Source organism: Coregonus clupeaformis, chromosome 31 (genome assembly GCF_020615455.1).
Source record: "Coregonus clupeaformis isolate EN_2021a chromosome 31, ASM2061545v1, whole genome shotgun sequence".
NCBI lineage: Eukaryota > Metazoa > Chordata > Actinopteri > Salmoniformes > Salmonidae > Coregonus > Coregonus clupeaformis.
The window spans coordinates 11,256,603-11,271,946 of NC_059222.1; the positions used below are offsets into that span (position 1 = coordinate 11,256,603).

General features: G+C 45.1%; 1 protein-coding gene across 1 annotated transcript in view; it reads right to left on the reverse strand.

Annotated features, from left to right (window-relative positions):
• Positions 1 to 15,344, reverse strand: part of LOC121547565 (kinesin-like protein KIF19) — an 87,545-nt gene continuing 72,201 nt past the window's right edge. Inside the window, exons 13-19 of the mRNA XM_045209785.1 lie at positions 14,970 to 15,091; positions 14,603 to 14,766; positions 14,300 to 14,405; positions 13,973 to 14,096; positions 13,051 to 13,445; positions 1,665 to 1,833; positions 1 to 1,475 (exon numbers count right to left, since the gene is read on the reverse strand). Of these exons, the coding sequence (XP_045065720.1) occupies positions 1,348 to 1,475; positions 1,665 to 1,833; positions 13,051 to 13,445; positions 13,973 to 14,096; positions 14,300 to 14,405; positions 14,603 to 14,766; positions 14,970 to 15,091 (1,208 nt within the window). The 3' untranslated portion in view covers positions 1 to 1,347. The remainder of the gene's footprint in view (positions 1,476 to 1,664; positions 1,834 to 13,050; positions 13,446 to 13,972; positions 14,097 to 14,299; positions 14,406 to 14,602; positions 14,767 to 14,969; positions 15,092 to 15,344) is intronic.

Below are 15,344 nucleotides of genomic sequence, written 5' to 3' on the forward strand. Positions count from 1 at the left end.
TTTATTTCGTTACAAAAAGTTATTTTTTACAAAACAAAGCATAGAAAAAAATGTAAATATGAAAACTCTGACAAAGACTGTAGTTTGGATAATAACAAGAAAAGGCAGCCATAAACACAGGATCAAATCATGTCTGGGTAGGTGAGAAGAAGGCATAGACCATGGGCTGTTTCAATAACTGTTCAAAATAGCACCCTATTTAGTGCACTATTTTTATTTATAATTTAACCTCAAAGCAAAAAGGTTGGATTGACCCAAAAACAGCTGTCTGACTGTCTATAAATTAGATTACATTAGTTAACATTTCTTCAAAATCAATTCATTTGTTAGCTTGATGTAACATTGAGGCTTCATCAGCACATTATCATGATAATAAGCATTTCATGTCATCAAAGCAGTAGGATGTAGTCTACTAGGCTATTGTTGCGCAACAATTAGTAATGTCTGCTTTACAGCAGAGGCCCCTTACCACTCAGGTTCTACAACTGACGTTCAATGCATTTGACACATTGGTTGTGATACAACTGATATTTTTGTGATACAACATAGTTTGTATGCACAAATAATGTGTACACAACGCTTGTGTAAATATTTTTACGCAGAAAAACTCTCAGTTGTATCATAACCATTGTGCCATTTTATCTGTACAACCAGAGTGTGTACAGAGCCATAGTAGCGGTTAGTGGTGGCCACTGGATGGTCACTCACAGGAGCACTTGAGCAGTGGAAACGTGGGAAACAAGAGGAGCAAGGGAAAACAGTAACAGTGTGTCTGAAATGGCAACCTATTCCCCATATAGTGCACTACTTTTGACCAGGGCCATTTGGGTGCCATTTTGGACGCACTAACAGACAAGAGTAATCTTTGGAGTCTGTGATGGTGAGGTATTCAAGCCTCTTGTCTTGGGGCATCATCCATCCTATTAGTGTCTCTCTCTGTGATCAGCACGAGGGAAAGCTAGGTCTCTGGGTTCAACGTACAGCCAGGATGGAGGTCACAGGTCAGAGGTCACGGGCCAGAGGGCATTGGGGGCTCAAGGACACAGGGTTAGACTGGGCTGTGGGCCAATCAGGAGCATGAAGGTGGAGCTGGAGAGTCCAGTTTTGTACAGTCCAGTCATTTTCTAGTCCAGTCCAGTCCACATTCTCAGGGTCAGCTGGTCAGGGTTGTGCTGGTGTTGGAGGGTCCTGTGTAAGAAAACCCTGGGTCGTGTCCATTAGGCAACAAACTGAAAAGGACTGCCTGGATTCATTTTTGATTTCCATTGCAAAAAATGTCACATTGCTAAATGTTTTCCATTCCATGCCCTACTGAACATGACCCTAGAGTGGTAGGCTTGTAGGCCCTCAGTGCCTGCGGATGCGCTGGCCTCCGGTGCCCGTGGTGGTGATGTAGAGCAGCGGCTGCGGCTGGCGCAGCTGGGACGCACGCTTCAGGTTGCTCAGATGTACTGGGGAGGACTCTGTGATGGGGCCTGTAAAAAGCATTAGTCAAAAACTGTTTACAAACAGTACAGTATGTTGATATATTTAATTAGCTACACTGTGAGGAGATAAGCCAATATCCAAGGGCGCTGTGGGTGCCATAGGGCTTGAACCCCGCCATGGCTGCTTGCAGCAATATTTTGTATTTTTTTATCTGGTGTAGGTAAAGGGAGGCTGACCTGTTTGGTGGTTGTTGTGGGGCAGCCGGACTTTGGTGAGAGGAGGGACCCCCCTGTGCTGTGGGCGTAGCAGGGGGGCCTGGGGCTGGCCGTTGATGTGGAGGTGGGGGTCTGAAGTGCTGTCCAGCGGGCGGACACGCTGGGCTGCCATGGTCTTAGACTGAGACAGCTGAGCAGGGGGAGGGATTGAGTAGTGTGTTAAGGCTGATATCATGTAGGCTATTTACTGTAACGTTGTTTCCGGCTGGAGCCACTTTATATGTCAATGTAATTTGATCAATCAATCAATCAATCAATCAATCAATCACAGCTGCTGATGACTCTACTAACATACAGTACTGAATAATCAAATCCTTCTCAGGGAGCTAGATAATGAACATGCTACTTACTGCTTGACCTGTGACCTCGAATGAGCGGGATCGTTTCTTCCGGCGGCGAGCCTCGAAGTCCTGCTCACGGGGGGTGGGGTTTGGGTTCTTGGGGGGCGGGCTGGCGGTTGCGTGGGCGTGTCCAGGTGCCCAGGGAGCCAGGCCCCTCCCCTGTGCTGCTGGATAGGTTCTCATCTGAGGTGGCGTGGCGGAGCTCGGGGCTGGGCTGCCGGCCGCGAAGCAGGGTCAGGCCCCTAGGGGGCGCCTCGCTCAGAGACAAGCTGCTCTTGTGCTTCTTGGGGTCCAGGGGGGAGGGAGGGAGGGGGCAGCCTCAGGGCGTCCACTTCCAGGGCTTTGGAGCGGCGGCAAGCGGCCTTTACTGCAATGTTGTGGATCCCTTTGAGGATCTGCTGCCTCTCTGTTGAATCAAGGGAGACATTTGATTAGTAGGAAATCGAGACAGAGGCTCTACTATGAACTCATCTAGTACACCAGCATCCTGACCTAAGATAAGATAATAACATATAAACGTTATTGTCCCCAATTGTCCCCTAGATGTATAATGGCTATATTCTGTATTCCATCAGTTTGTGGTCCGTGCCCACATCTACAGATGTAGGATCTTAATTTGATCACCCGGTTGCAGGAGTACTTTCCTGCAATGTAGGAAATGTAAAACTTGTAGTGTATTTGACCTTTAAAAAGGCTTCTGAAGTTTGTAATTTCTACTTAATTTCAGACTTGATTTTCCCTTACGAAAAATGTATCAACCTCTACAAAAATGTCAATTAATTACAATCCACATAATAATTCACATTTCCTGTTGCTAAAGGATAATTTTCCTGCTATTGCAAACTGTCTCAAAATAAGATCCTACCTCTGTACCCAAAGTACTCCCTATCCTGTATCGCTCCTGTCTGCTGTAGCCCTTGGGGGTCGCTTACCCTTACGTGTGAGGGGGATATCCTGACCCGTCTCGCTGCTCTCGGGGGGAGGAGTCCAGGTGACTGCTGACACTGTGGCTGAGGTGGCTGTAGCTCAGAGTGGTCTCTGGAGCCAATGGCTGCAGCTGGAGAGGACAGAGGAGAGGGGACATGTGGCATTATACTCACACTCTCATAGGGGAGTATGCACATATGAAACCTGGTAGAAATGTTGCTCTGATATGGCTGTAACCTCCATTACTATGATGTCTCCACACTTCAGGTATAATGGCAATAGCTGCATCGGGCCTAGTTTATATCCACAGTGTGGATGGTACTGTGTTCTCACCTCTCTGTTCCCCTGGCCGTTGATGTGGATGGGAGGAGGGGGTCATCACAGCAGAATGTTTAATCTGTCTGGCATGGGGACTGCTCTTAAACACCCGGTTGTTGTCTCTGTGAGAAGAATGGGGGTAGATAGAGAGCGAGAGAAAGAACGACAGAGAGAGAAAGATAGTCAGTTAGACTAATGTCCTTCAATAGAAGGATAAGATGGAGATACAGACTAAAGGGTTTCTTCCTCCTAAACCAACCACCACCCTCTCTCTCTCTCTCCCACCCTCCCAATCTCCCAGTCCCTCTGTCCTCTTACCCTTCAGGCTCAGGTAGGATGGGTGGCAGGGTGTGTCTGCGGGCCTTGGCCCTGCCATGCCTGGTCTCTGAGCCCATGGTGCGAACGCTCTCCTGGTCTGAGTCCATGTCCTGCAGCGGGCCACGACCTCGGCTGGGTAGGGTGATCTTGGGCAGGGAGGCCTCCTGGAGACAGCAAATGGTAGAGGAGGAAGGATACGTTTATATGTTAGAATTGTGTGTGTGTGTGTCTGTCTGTGCGTGATCTCGATTTCAATCTCAATCACGTTCTCTATCTATTGTCTACCTTGAGTGTGCGTCCAGTGATCTTGTCCAGGGCTTTTAATGTGTGTGTGTGCATGTGTGTGGTGTGTGCATCTGTTGTCTACCTTGAGTGTGCATCCGGTGACTTTGTCCAGGGCCATGGCTCTGTCCAGGTTCCTCTCGTCCAGCTCTCTCATGTACATCCCATACAGCTCCTGAAGGTGGGGGGGCACCAGAAGGCTGTGGTCTGCAACAACACAACACAACACAGGTTAGAATACTAGTCACACTACAACACCAGCCATGTTAGAGTAGTTGTCATACTACAACACAACACCAACCATGTTAGAGTAGTTGTCACACTACAACACAACACCAACCATGTTAGAGTAGTCATACTACAACACTAAACATACAACTACGGAAGAGTATTAGGGCCAAGTAAAGAGAAAAAATAAATAAACTGTGACGGGTGGTGGTACTTGGATTATTATTTTTTGCACTATAGTATTTTTAAAAAGTGGCAATATTTAGAGAATAAAGTGGCAATATTTAGAGAATAAAGTGGCAAAATTTTGAGAATAAAGTCAACATTTTTATAACAAAGTCACAGTTATATTTCAAGATTAACGTACGGTATTTGGTTAAATGCATGTCTCCCTGGCTCCCTGTTGCTGTGCACTCCACTGTTGATGACTTGGTGAAACTATACTTTAGAATTGGCTTTAGTAAGAAGGAAAACTTTGCTCTTTTAGTACATACAGTGTAATAACCCTATTATTATAAGTATTAGGACCTGGATAAGGTTGTGCCACAGATTATTTTCAGAAGGAGGAACTGTGGTTACATACATAGGTAGAGACGGGCTGGTTGTGTGTGTGGGCGGTAAAAAGTAGGGGCAAAACAGACAAATGGCCATCAAACTAATGATCCAATACACTTGTTCAAACGCAGTGGTGTAAAGTACTTCAGTAAAAATACTTTAAAGTACTACTTAAGTAGTTTTTTTGAGTATCTGCACTTTACTTTACTATTTATATTTTTGACAACTTTTACTTCACTACATTCCTAAAGAAAATAATTTACTTTTTACTCCATACATTTTCCCTGACACCCAAAAGTACTGGTTACATTTTGAATGCTTAGCAGCACAGGGAAATGGTCCAATTCACACACTTATCAAGAGAACATCCCTGGTCATCCCCACTGCCTCTGATCTGGTGGACTCACTGAAGATTAAAATGCTTTATTTATAAATGATGTCTGAGTGTTGGAGTGTGCCCCTGGCTTGATATAAGGAATAAGAAAGTATTTATACTTTTGATACTTAAGTATATTTGAGCAATTACATTTAATTTTGATACTTATATATATTTAAAACCAAATACTTTTCGACTTTTACTCAAGTAGTATTTTACTGGGTGACTTTCACTTTAACTTGAGTCATTTTCTATTAAGTATCTTTACTTTTACTCAAGTATGACAATTGAGTACTTTTTCCACCACTGTTCAAATGGGCGTCACTGCTCACACTTATCAATCTTATGATCTAATAACTCTCTCTCACACACACACACACACACACACACACACACACACACACGTTCAGACTATGGGCATACACTCTTCTAACGGCAATGGTGAGCACAAACAAAAAACTTTCTTGCCACCGTCACTGAATGCGAAGAGAACTTGGGTTGAGTCCCTGTCAGTCTGCCCTCCGAATTCGCTACAACGTTCTGCTACGTAGCCTAGGCGAACACCTTGCATAAAATCTGTCCATAATGACAACTATTAACGACCTTATACATGGTGCTTTACTAACAGTAGTATTTCCCCTTATGGAAATTATCCTTCTAACGACTATAGGCTAGTAGGTTACGTGAGCACACCCAATAAAACACATTTTCTTGGGATCCTGTGTCAAGCTGCTCTCCAAATGTTCTACAACACCGCTATATCCTTCAAGTTGGATGGGTTCCGTAGGTGTACAGAAATCTTTAAGTCATACCACAGATTCTCAATTGGATTGAGGTCTGGGCTTTAACTAGGCCATTCCAAGACATTTAAATGTTTCCCCCTTAAACCACACGAGTGTTGCTTTTGCAGTATGCTTAGGGTCTGTCACGATCGTTATAGGATGAAGCGGACCAAGGCGCAGCGTGATATGCGTACATCTTTTAATGAGTACTTTACACAAAATAACAAAACAACAAAACGATACGTGAAGTCTACAGGTTCACCAACACAAACCTATACAGAACAAGATCCCACAATAAACTAGTGCCAACCGGCTGCCTTGAAGTATGGTTCCCAATCAGAGACAACGAGAATCAGCTGCCTCTGATTGGGAACCACCCTGGCCAACATAGAAAACACGAACTAGAACGAAACATAGAAAATACAACATAGACACTACACACCCTGGCTCAACTTTTAAGAGTCCCCAGAGCCAGGGCGTGACAGGGTCATTGTCCTGCTGGAAGGTGAACCTCCGTCCCAGTCTCAAATCTCTGGAAGACTGAAACAGGTTTCCCTCAATAATTTCCCTGTATTTAGCGGCATCCATCATTCCTTAAATTCTGAACAGTTTCCCAGTCCCTGCCGATGAAAAACATCCCCCACAGCATGATGCTGCCACCACCATGCTTCACTGGGGATGGTGTTCTCGGGTGTTGAGAGGTGTTGGGTTTGCGCCAGACATAGCGTTTTCCTTGATGGCCAAAAAGCTCGATTTTAGTCTCATCTGACCAGAGCACCTTCTTCCATATGTTTGGGGAGTCTCCCACATGCCTTTTGGCGAACACCAAACGTGTTAGCTTATTTCTTTCTTTAAGCAATGGCTTTTTTCTGGCCACTCTTCCGTAAAGCTCAGCTCTGTGGAGTGTACGGCTTAAAGTGGTCCTATGGACAGATACTCCAATCTCTGCTGTGGAGCTTTGCAGCTCCTTCAGGGTTATCTTTGGTCTCTTTGTTGCCTCTCTGATTAATGCCCTCCTTGCCTGGTCCATGAGTTTTGGTGGGCAGACCTCTCTTGGCAGGTTTGGTGTGGTGCCATATTCTTTCCATTTTTTAAATAATGGATTGAATGGTGCTCCGTGGGATGTTCAGAAACTATTTTTTTTATAACCCAACCCTTATCTGTACTTCTCCACAACTTTGTCCCTGACCTGTTTGGAGAGCTCCTTGGTCTTCATGGTGCCGCTTGCTTGGTGGTGCCCCTTGCTTAGTGGTGTTGCAGACTCTGGGGCCTTTCAGAACAGGTGTATATATACTGAGATCATGTGACAGATCATGTGACACTTAGATTGCACACAGGTGGACTTTATTTAATTAATTATGTCACTTCTGAAGGTAATGGATTTTTATTTGGATTTCATGTAATGGACAAGTGAAATGAAAAAAATTACTTGTTTCAAAAAAATCAATAACGAAGAAGTGGTGCGTGCATATATATTCATCCCATTTGCTATGAAGCCCCTAAATAAGATCTGGTGCAACCAATTACCTTCAGAAGTCACATAATTAGTTAGATTGCACACATGTGGACTTTATTTAAGTGTCACATGATCTGTCACATGATCTCAGTATATATACACCTGTTCTGAAAGGCCCCAGAGTCTGCAACACCACTAAGCTAAGGGGCACCACCAAGCAAGCGGCACCATGAAGACCAAGGAGCTCTCCAAACAGGTCAGGGACAAGGTTGTGGAGAAGTACAGATCAGGGGTTGGGTTATAAACAAATATCCAAAACTTTGAACATCCCACGGAGCACCATTAAATCCATTATAAAAAAATTGAAAGAATATGGCACCACAAAAACCTGCCAAGAGAGGGCCGCCCACCAGAACTCATGGACCAGGCAAGGAGGGCATTAATCAGAGGCAACAAAGAGACCAAAGATAACCCTGAAGGAGCTGAAAAACTCCACAGCGGAGATTGGAGTATCTTTCCATAGGACCACTTTAAGCCGTACACTCTACAGAGCTGGGCTTTATGGAAGAGTGGCCAGAAAAAAGCCATTGCTTAAAGAAAATACAAAAATAAGCAAACACGTTTGGTGTTTGCCAAAAGGCATGTGGGAGACTCCCCAAACATATGGAAAAAGGTACTCTGGTCAGATGAGACTAAAGTTGAGCTTTTTGGCCATCAAGGAAAATGCTATGTCTGGTGCAAATCCAACACCTCTCATCACCCGGGAACACCATCCCCACAGTGAAGCATGGTGGTGGCAGCATCATGCTATGGGGATGTTTTTCATCGGCAGGGACTGGGAAACTGGTCAGAATTGAAGGAATGATGGATGGCGCTAAATACAGGGAAATTCTTGAGGGAAACCTGTTTCAGTCTTCCAGAGATTTGAGACTGGGACGGAGGTTCACCTTCCAGCAGGACAATGACACTAAGCATACTGCTAAAGCAACACTTGAGTGGTTTAAGGGGAAACATTTAAATGTATATAATATATAATAATATAATATGCCATTTAGCAGACGCTTTTATCCAAAGCGACTTACAGTCATGCGTGCATACATTTATTTTTTTGTGTATGGGTGGTCCCGGGGATCGAACCCACTACCTTGGCGTTACAAGCGCCGTGCTCTACCAGCTGAGCTACAGAGGACCACATCTTGGGAATCTGTGGTATGGCCACCCCCCATGGTACCACCATGTCTTGGGAATCTGTGGTATGACTTAAAGATTGCTGTACACCAGCGGAACCCATCCAACTTGAAGGAGCTGGAGCAGTTTTGCCTTGAAGAATGGGCAAAAATCCCAGTGGCTAGATGTGCCAAGCTTATAGAGACATACCCCAAGAGACTTGCAGCTGTAATTGCTGCAAAAGGTGGCTCTACAAAGTATTGACTTTGTGGGGGGGTTCTCTGTTTTTTTGTCTTATTTTGCATCTTCAAAGTGGTAGGCATGTTGTGTAAATCAAATGATACAAACCCCCTCAAAAATCCATTTTATTTCAAGGTTGTAAGGCAACAAAATAGGAAAAATGCCAAGGGGGGTGAATACTTTCACAAGCCACTGTAGATTACGGCCTAATTTATTTATTTCAATTGACTGATTTCCATATGAACTGTAACTCAGTGAAATCATTGAAATTGTTGCATGTTGCATTTATATTTTTGTTCAGTATATAATTGTGGAAAGCTTTGTTTTGATCACACATCAGCACAAGGACCTCTTTGTTGGGACATTGTGTACTGAAGTTGTCATAGGACATGAGAACACAAGAGAAGAATACAGTGGTCATTTGGTAGTACTGCAGATGTTTTTGATTTCACTGTTTTCTTCCGTCACTATCTACTGTTGAGGAAGTGAACTGCAGTGCTTACATACATACAGTGGGGGAAAAAAGTATTTAGTCAGCCACCAATTGTGCAAGTTCTCCCACTTAAAAAGATGAGAGAGGCCTGTAATTTTCATCATAGGTACACGTCAACTATGACAGACAAATTGAGAAAAAAAATCCAGAAAATCACATTGTAGGATTTTTATGAATTTATTTGCAAATTATGGTGGAAAATAAGTATTTGGTCACCTACAAACAAGCAATATTTCTTGCTCTCACAGACCTGTAACTTCTTCTTTAAGAGGCTCCTCTGTCCTCCACTCGTTACCTGTATTAATGGCACCTGTTTGAACTTGTTATCAGTATAAAAGACACCTGTCCACAACCTCAAACAGTCACACTCCAAACTCCACTATGGCCAAGACCAAAGAGCTGTCAAAGGACACCAGAAACAAAATTGTAGACCTGCACCAGGCTGGGGAAGACTGAATCTGCAATAGGTAAGCAGCTTGGTTTGAAGAAATCAACTGTGGGAGCAATTATTAGGAAATGGAAGACATACAAGACCACTGATAATCTCCCCTCGATCTGGGGCTCCACGCAAGATCTCACCCCCGTGGGGTCAAAATGATCACAAGAACGGTGAGCAAAAATCCCAGAACCACACGGGGGGACCTAGTGAATGACCTGCAGAGAGCTGGGACCAAAGTAACAAAGCCTACCATCAGTAACACACTACGCCGCCAGGGACTCAAATCCTGCAGTGCCAGACGTGTCCCCCTGCTTAAGCCAGTACATGTCCAGGCCCATCTGAAGTTTGCTAGAGTGCATTTGGATGATCCAGAAGAGGATTGGGGAGAATGTCATATAGTCAGATGAAACCAAAATATAACTTTTTGGTAAAAACTCCACTTGTCGTGTTTGGAGGACAAAGAATGCTGAGTTGCATCCAAAGAACACCATACCTACTGTGAAGCATGGGGGTGGAAACATCATGCTTTGGGGCTGTTTTTCTGCAAAGGGACCAGGACGACTGATCCGTGTAAAGGAAAGAATGAATGGGGCCATGTATCGTGAGATTTTGAGTGAAAACCTCCTTCCATCAGCAAGGGCATTGAAGATGAAACGTGGCTGGGTCTTTCAGCATGACAATGATCCCAAACACACCGCCCGGGCAACGAAGGAGTGGCTTCGTAAGAAGCATTTCAAGGTCCTGGAGTGGCCTAGCCAGTCTCCAGATCTCAACCCCATAGAAAATCTTTGGAGGGAGTTGAAAGTCTGTGTTGCCCAGCGACAGCCCCAAAACATCACTGCTCTAGAGGAGATCTGCATGGAGAAATGGGCCAAAATACCAGCAACAGTGTGTGAAAACCTTGTGAAGACTTACAGAAAACGTTTGACCTGTGTCATTGCCAACAAAGGGTATATAACAAAGTATTGAGAAACTTTTGTTATTGACCAAATACTTATTTTCCACCATAATTTGCAAATAAATTCATTAAAAATCCTACAATGTGATTTTCTGGAAAAAAAATCTCATTTTGTCTGTCATAGTTGACGTGTACCTATGATGAAAATTACAGGCCTCTCTCATCTTTTTAAGTGGGATAACTTGCACAATTGGTGGCTGACTAAATACTTTTTTTCCCCACTGTACGGTGTAGGGTGAAGTTCCCCCTAGACACTGATATTGGATCAGTGTTGCATTTTCCCTACTAATGGTTAAGGTTGTGATTGGGGAAAGGGAAGCTGATCCTAGATCTGTACCTAGGGTAAACTTACCCAGAATGCATACATACAGTGATATGAATCACATCACAAACATCTTTAGGTTTTTACTGGAATTTATTTCGTTACAAAAAGTTATTTTTTACAAAACAAAGCATAGAAAAAAATGTAAATATGAAAACTCTGACAAAGACTGTAGTTTGGATAATAACAAGAAAAGGCAGCCATAAACACAGGATCAAATCATGTCTGGGTAGGTGAGAAGAAGGCATAGACCATGGGCTGTTTCAATAACTGTTCAAAATAGCACCCTATTTAGTGCACTATTTTTATTTATAATTTAACCTCAAAGCAAAAAGGTTGGATTGACCCAAAAACAGCTGTCTGACTGTCTATAAATTAGATTACATTAGTTAACATTTCTTCAAAATCAATTCATTTGTTAGCTTGATGTAACATTGAGGCTTCATCAGCACATTATCATGATAATAAGCATTTCATGTCATCAAAGCAGTAGGATGTAGTCTACTAGGCTATTGTTGCGCAACAATTAGTAATGTCTGCTTTACAGCAGAGGCCCCTTACCACTCAGGTTCTACAACTGACGTTCAATGCATTTGACACATTGGTTGTGATACAACTGATATTTTTGTGATACAACATAGTTTGTATGCACAAATAATGTGTACACAACGCTTGTGTAAATATTTTTACGCAGAAAAACTCTCAGTTGTATCATAACCATTGTGCCATTTTATCTGTACAACCAGAGTGTGTACAGAGCCATAGTAGCGGTTAGTGGTGGCCACTGGATGGTCACTCACAGGAGCACTTGAGCAGTGGAAACGTGGGAAACAAGAGGAGCAAGGGAAAACAGTAACAGTGTGTCTGAAATGGCAACCTATTCCCCATATAGTGCACTACTTTTGACCAGGGCCATTTGGGTGCCATTTTGGACGCACTAACAGACAAGAGTAATCTTTGGAGTCTGTGATGGTGAGGTATTCAAGCCTCTTGTCTTGGGGCATCATCCATCCTATTAGTGTCTCTCTCTGTGATCAGCACGAGGGAAAGCTAGGTCTCTGGGTTCAACGTACAGCCAGGATGGAGGTCACAGGTCAGAGGTCACGGGCCAGAGGGCATTGGGGGGCTCAAGGACACAGGGTTAGACTGGGCTGTGGGCCAATCAGGAGCATGAAGGTGGAGCTGGAGAGTCCAGTTTTGTACAGTCCAGTCATTTTCTAGTCCAGTCCAGTCCACATTCTCAGGGTCAGCTGGTCAGGGTTGTGCTGGTGTTGGAGGGTCCTGTGTAAGAAAACCCTGGGTCGTGTCCATTAGGCAACAAACTGAAAAGGACTGCCTGGATTCATTTTTGATTTCCATTGCAAAAAATGTCACATTGCTAAATGTTTTCCATTCCATGCCCTACTGAACATGACCCTAGAGTGGTAGGCTTGTAGGCCCTCAGTGCCTGCGGATGCGCTGGCCTCCGGTGCCCGTGGTGGTGATGTAGAGCAGCGGCTGCGGCTGGCGCAGCTGGGACGCACGCTTCAGGTTGCTCAGATGTACTGGGGAGGACTCTGTGATGGGGCCTGTAAAAAGCATTAGTCAAAAACTGTTTACAAACAGTACAGTATGTTGATATATTTAATTAGCTACACTGTGAGGAGATAAGCCAATATCCAAGGGCGCTGTGGGTGCCATAGGGCTTGAACCCCGCCATGGCTGCTTGCAGCAATATTTTGTATTTTTTTATCTGGTGTAGGTAAAGGGAGGCTGACCTGTTTGGTGGTTGTTGTGGGGCAGCCGGACTTTGGTGAGAGGAGGGACCCCCTGTGCTGTGGGCGTAGCAGGGGGGCCTGGGGCTGGCCGTTGATGTGGAGGTGGGGGTCTGAAGTGCTGTCCAGCGGGCGGACACGCTGGGCTGCCATGGTCTTAGACTGAGACAGCTGAGCAGGGGGAGGGATTGAGTAGTGTGTTAAGGCTGATATCATGTAGGCTATTTACTGTAACGTTGTTTCCGGCTGGAGCCACTTTATATGTCAATGTAATTTGATCAATCAATCAATCAATCAATCAATCAATCACAGCTGCTGATGACTCTACTAACATACAGTACTGAATAATCAAATCCTTCTCAGGGAGCTAGATAATGAACATGCTACTTACTGCTTGACCTGTGACCTCGAATGAGCGGGATCGTTTCTTCCGGCGGCGAGCCTCGAAGTCCTGCTCACGGGGGGTGGGGTTTGGGTTCTTGGGGGCGGGCTGGCGGTTGCGTGGGCGTGTCCAGGTGCCCAGGGAGCCAGGCCCCTCCCCTGTGCTGCTGGATAGGTTCTCATCTGAGGTGGCGTGGCGGAGCTCGGGGCTGGGCTGCCGGCCGCGAAGCAGGGTCAGGCCCCTAGGGGGCGCCTCGCTCAGAGACAAGCTGCTCTTGTGCTTCTTGGGGTCCAGGGGGGAGGGAGGAGGGGGCAGCCTCAGGGCGTCCACTTCCAGGGCTTTGGAGCGGCGGCAAGCGGCCTTTACTGCAATGTTGTGGATCCCTTTGAGGATCTGCTGCCTCTCTGTTGAATCAAGGGAGACATTTGATTAGTAGGAAATCGAGACAGAGGCTCTACTATGAACTCATCTAGTACACCAGCATCCTGACCTAAGATAAGATAATAACATATAAACGTTATTGTCCCCAATTGTCCCCTAGATGTATAATGGCTATATTCTGTATTCCATCAGTTTGTGGTCCGTGCCCACATCTACAGATGTAGGATCTTAATTTGATCACCCGGTTGCAGGAGTACTTTCCTGCAATGTAGGGAAATGTAAAACTTGTAGTGTATTTGACCTTTAAAAAGGCTTCTGAAGTTTGTAATTTCTACTTAATTTCAGACTTGATTTTCCCTTACGAAAAATGTATCAACCTCTACAAAAATGTCAATTAATTACAATCCACATAATAATTCACATTTCCTGTTGCTAAAGGATAATTTTCCTGCTATTGCAAACTGTCTCAAAATAAGATCCTACCTCTGTACCCAAAGTACTCCCTATCCTGTATCGCTCCTGTCTGCTGTAGCCCTTGGGGGTCGCTTACCCTTACGTGTGAGGGGGATATCCTGACCCGTCTCGCTGCTCTCGGGGGAGGAGTCCAGGTGACTGCTGACACTGTGGCTGAGGTGGCTGTAGCTCAGAGTGGTCTCTGGAGCCAATGGCTGCAGCTGGAGAGGACAGAGGAGAGGGGACATGTGGCATTATACTCACACTCTCATAGGGGAGTATGCACATATGAAACCTGGTAGAAATGTTGCTCTGATATGGCTGTAACCTCCATTACTATGATGTCTCCACACTTCAGGTATAATGGCAATAGCTGCATCGGGCCTAGTTTATATCCACAGTGTGGATGGTACTGTGTTCTCACCTCTCTGTTCCCCTGGCCGTTGATGTGGATGGGAGGAGGGGTCATCACAGCAGAATGTTTAATCTGTCTGGCATGGGGACTGCTCTTAAACACCCGGTTGTTGTCTCTGTGAGAAGAATGGGGGGTAGATAGAGAGCGAGAGAAAGAACGACAGAGAGAGAAAGATAGTCAGTTAGACTAATGTCCTTCAATAGAAGGATAAGATGGAGATACAGACTAAAGGGTTTCTTCCTCCTAAACCAACCACCACCCTCTCTCTCTCTCTCCCACCCTCCCAATCTCCCAGTCCCTCTGTCCTCTTACCCTTCAGGCTCAGGTAGGATGGGTGGCAGGGTGTGTCTGCGGGCCTTGGCCCTGCCATGCCTGGTCTCTGAGCCCATGGTGCGAACGCTCTCCTGGTCTGAGTCCATGTCCTGCAGCGGGCCACGACCTCGGCTGGGTAGGGTGATCTTGGGCAGGGAGGCCTCCTGGAGACAGCAAATGGTAGAGGAGGAAGGATACGTTTATATGTTAGAATTGTGTGTGTGTGTGTCTGTCTGTGCGTGATCTCGATTTCAATCTCAATCACGTTCTCTATCTATTGTCTACCTTGAGTGTGCGTCCAGTGATCTTGTCCAGGGCTTTTAATGTGTGTGTGTGCATGTGTGTGGTGTGTGCATCTGTTGTCTACCTTGAGTGTGCATCCGGTGACTTTGTCCAGGGCCATGGCTCTGTCCAGGTTCCTCTCGTCCAGCTCTCTCATGTACATCCCATACAGCTCCTGAAGGTGGGGGGGCACCAGAAGGCTGTGGTCTGCAACAACACAACACAACACAGGTTAGAATACTAGTCACACTACAACACCAGCCATGTTAGAGTAGTTGTCATACTACAACACAACACCAACCATGTTAGAGTAGTTGTCACACTACAACACAACACCAACCATGTTAGAGTAGTCATACTACAACACTAAACATACAACTACGGAAGAGTATTAGGGCCAAGTAAAGAGAAAAAATAAATAAACTGTGACGGGTGGTGGTACTTGGATTATTATTTTTTG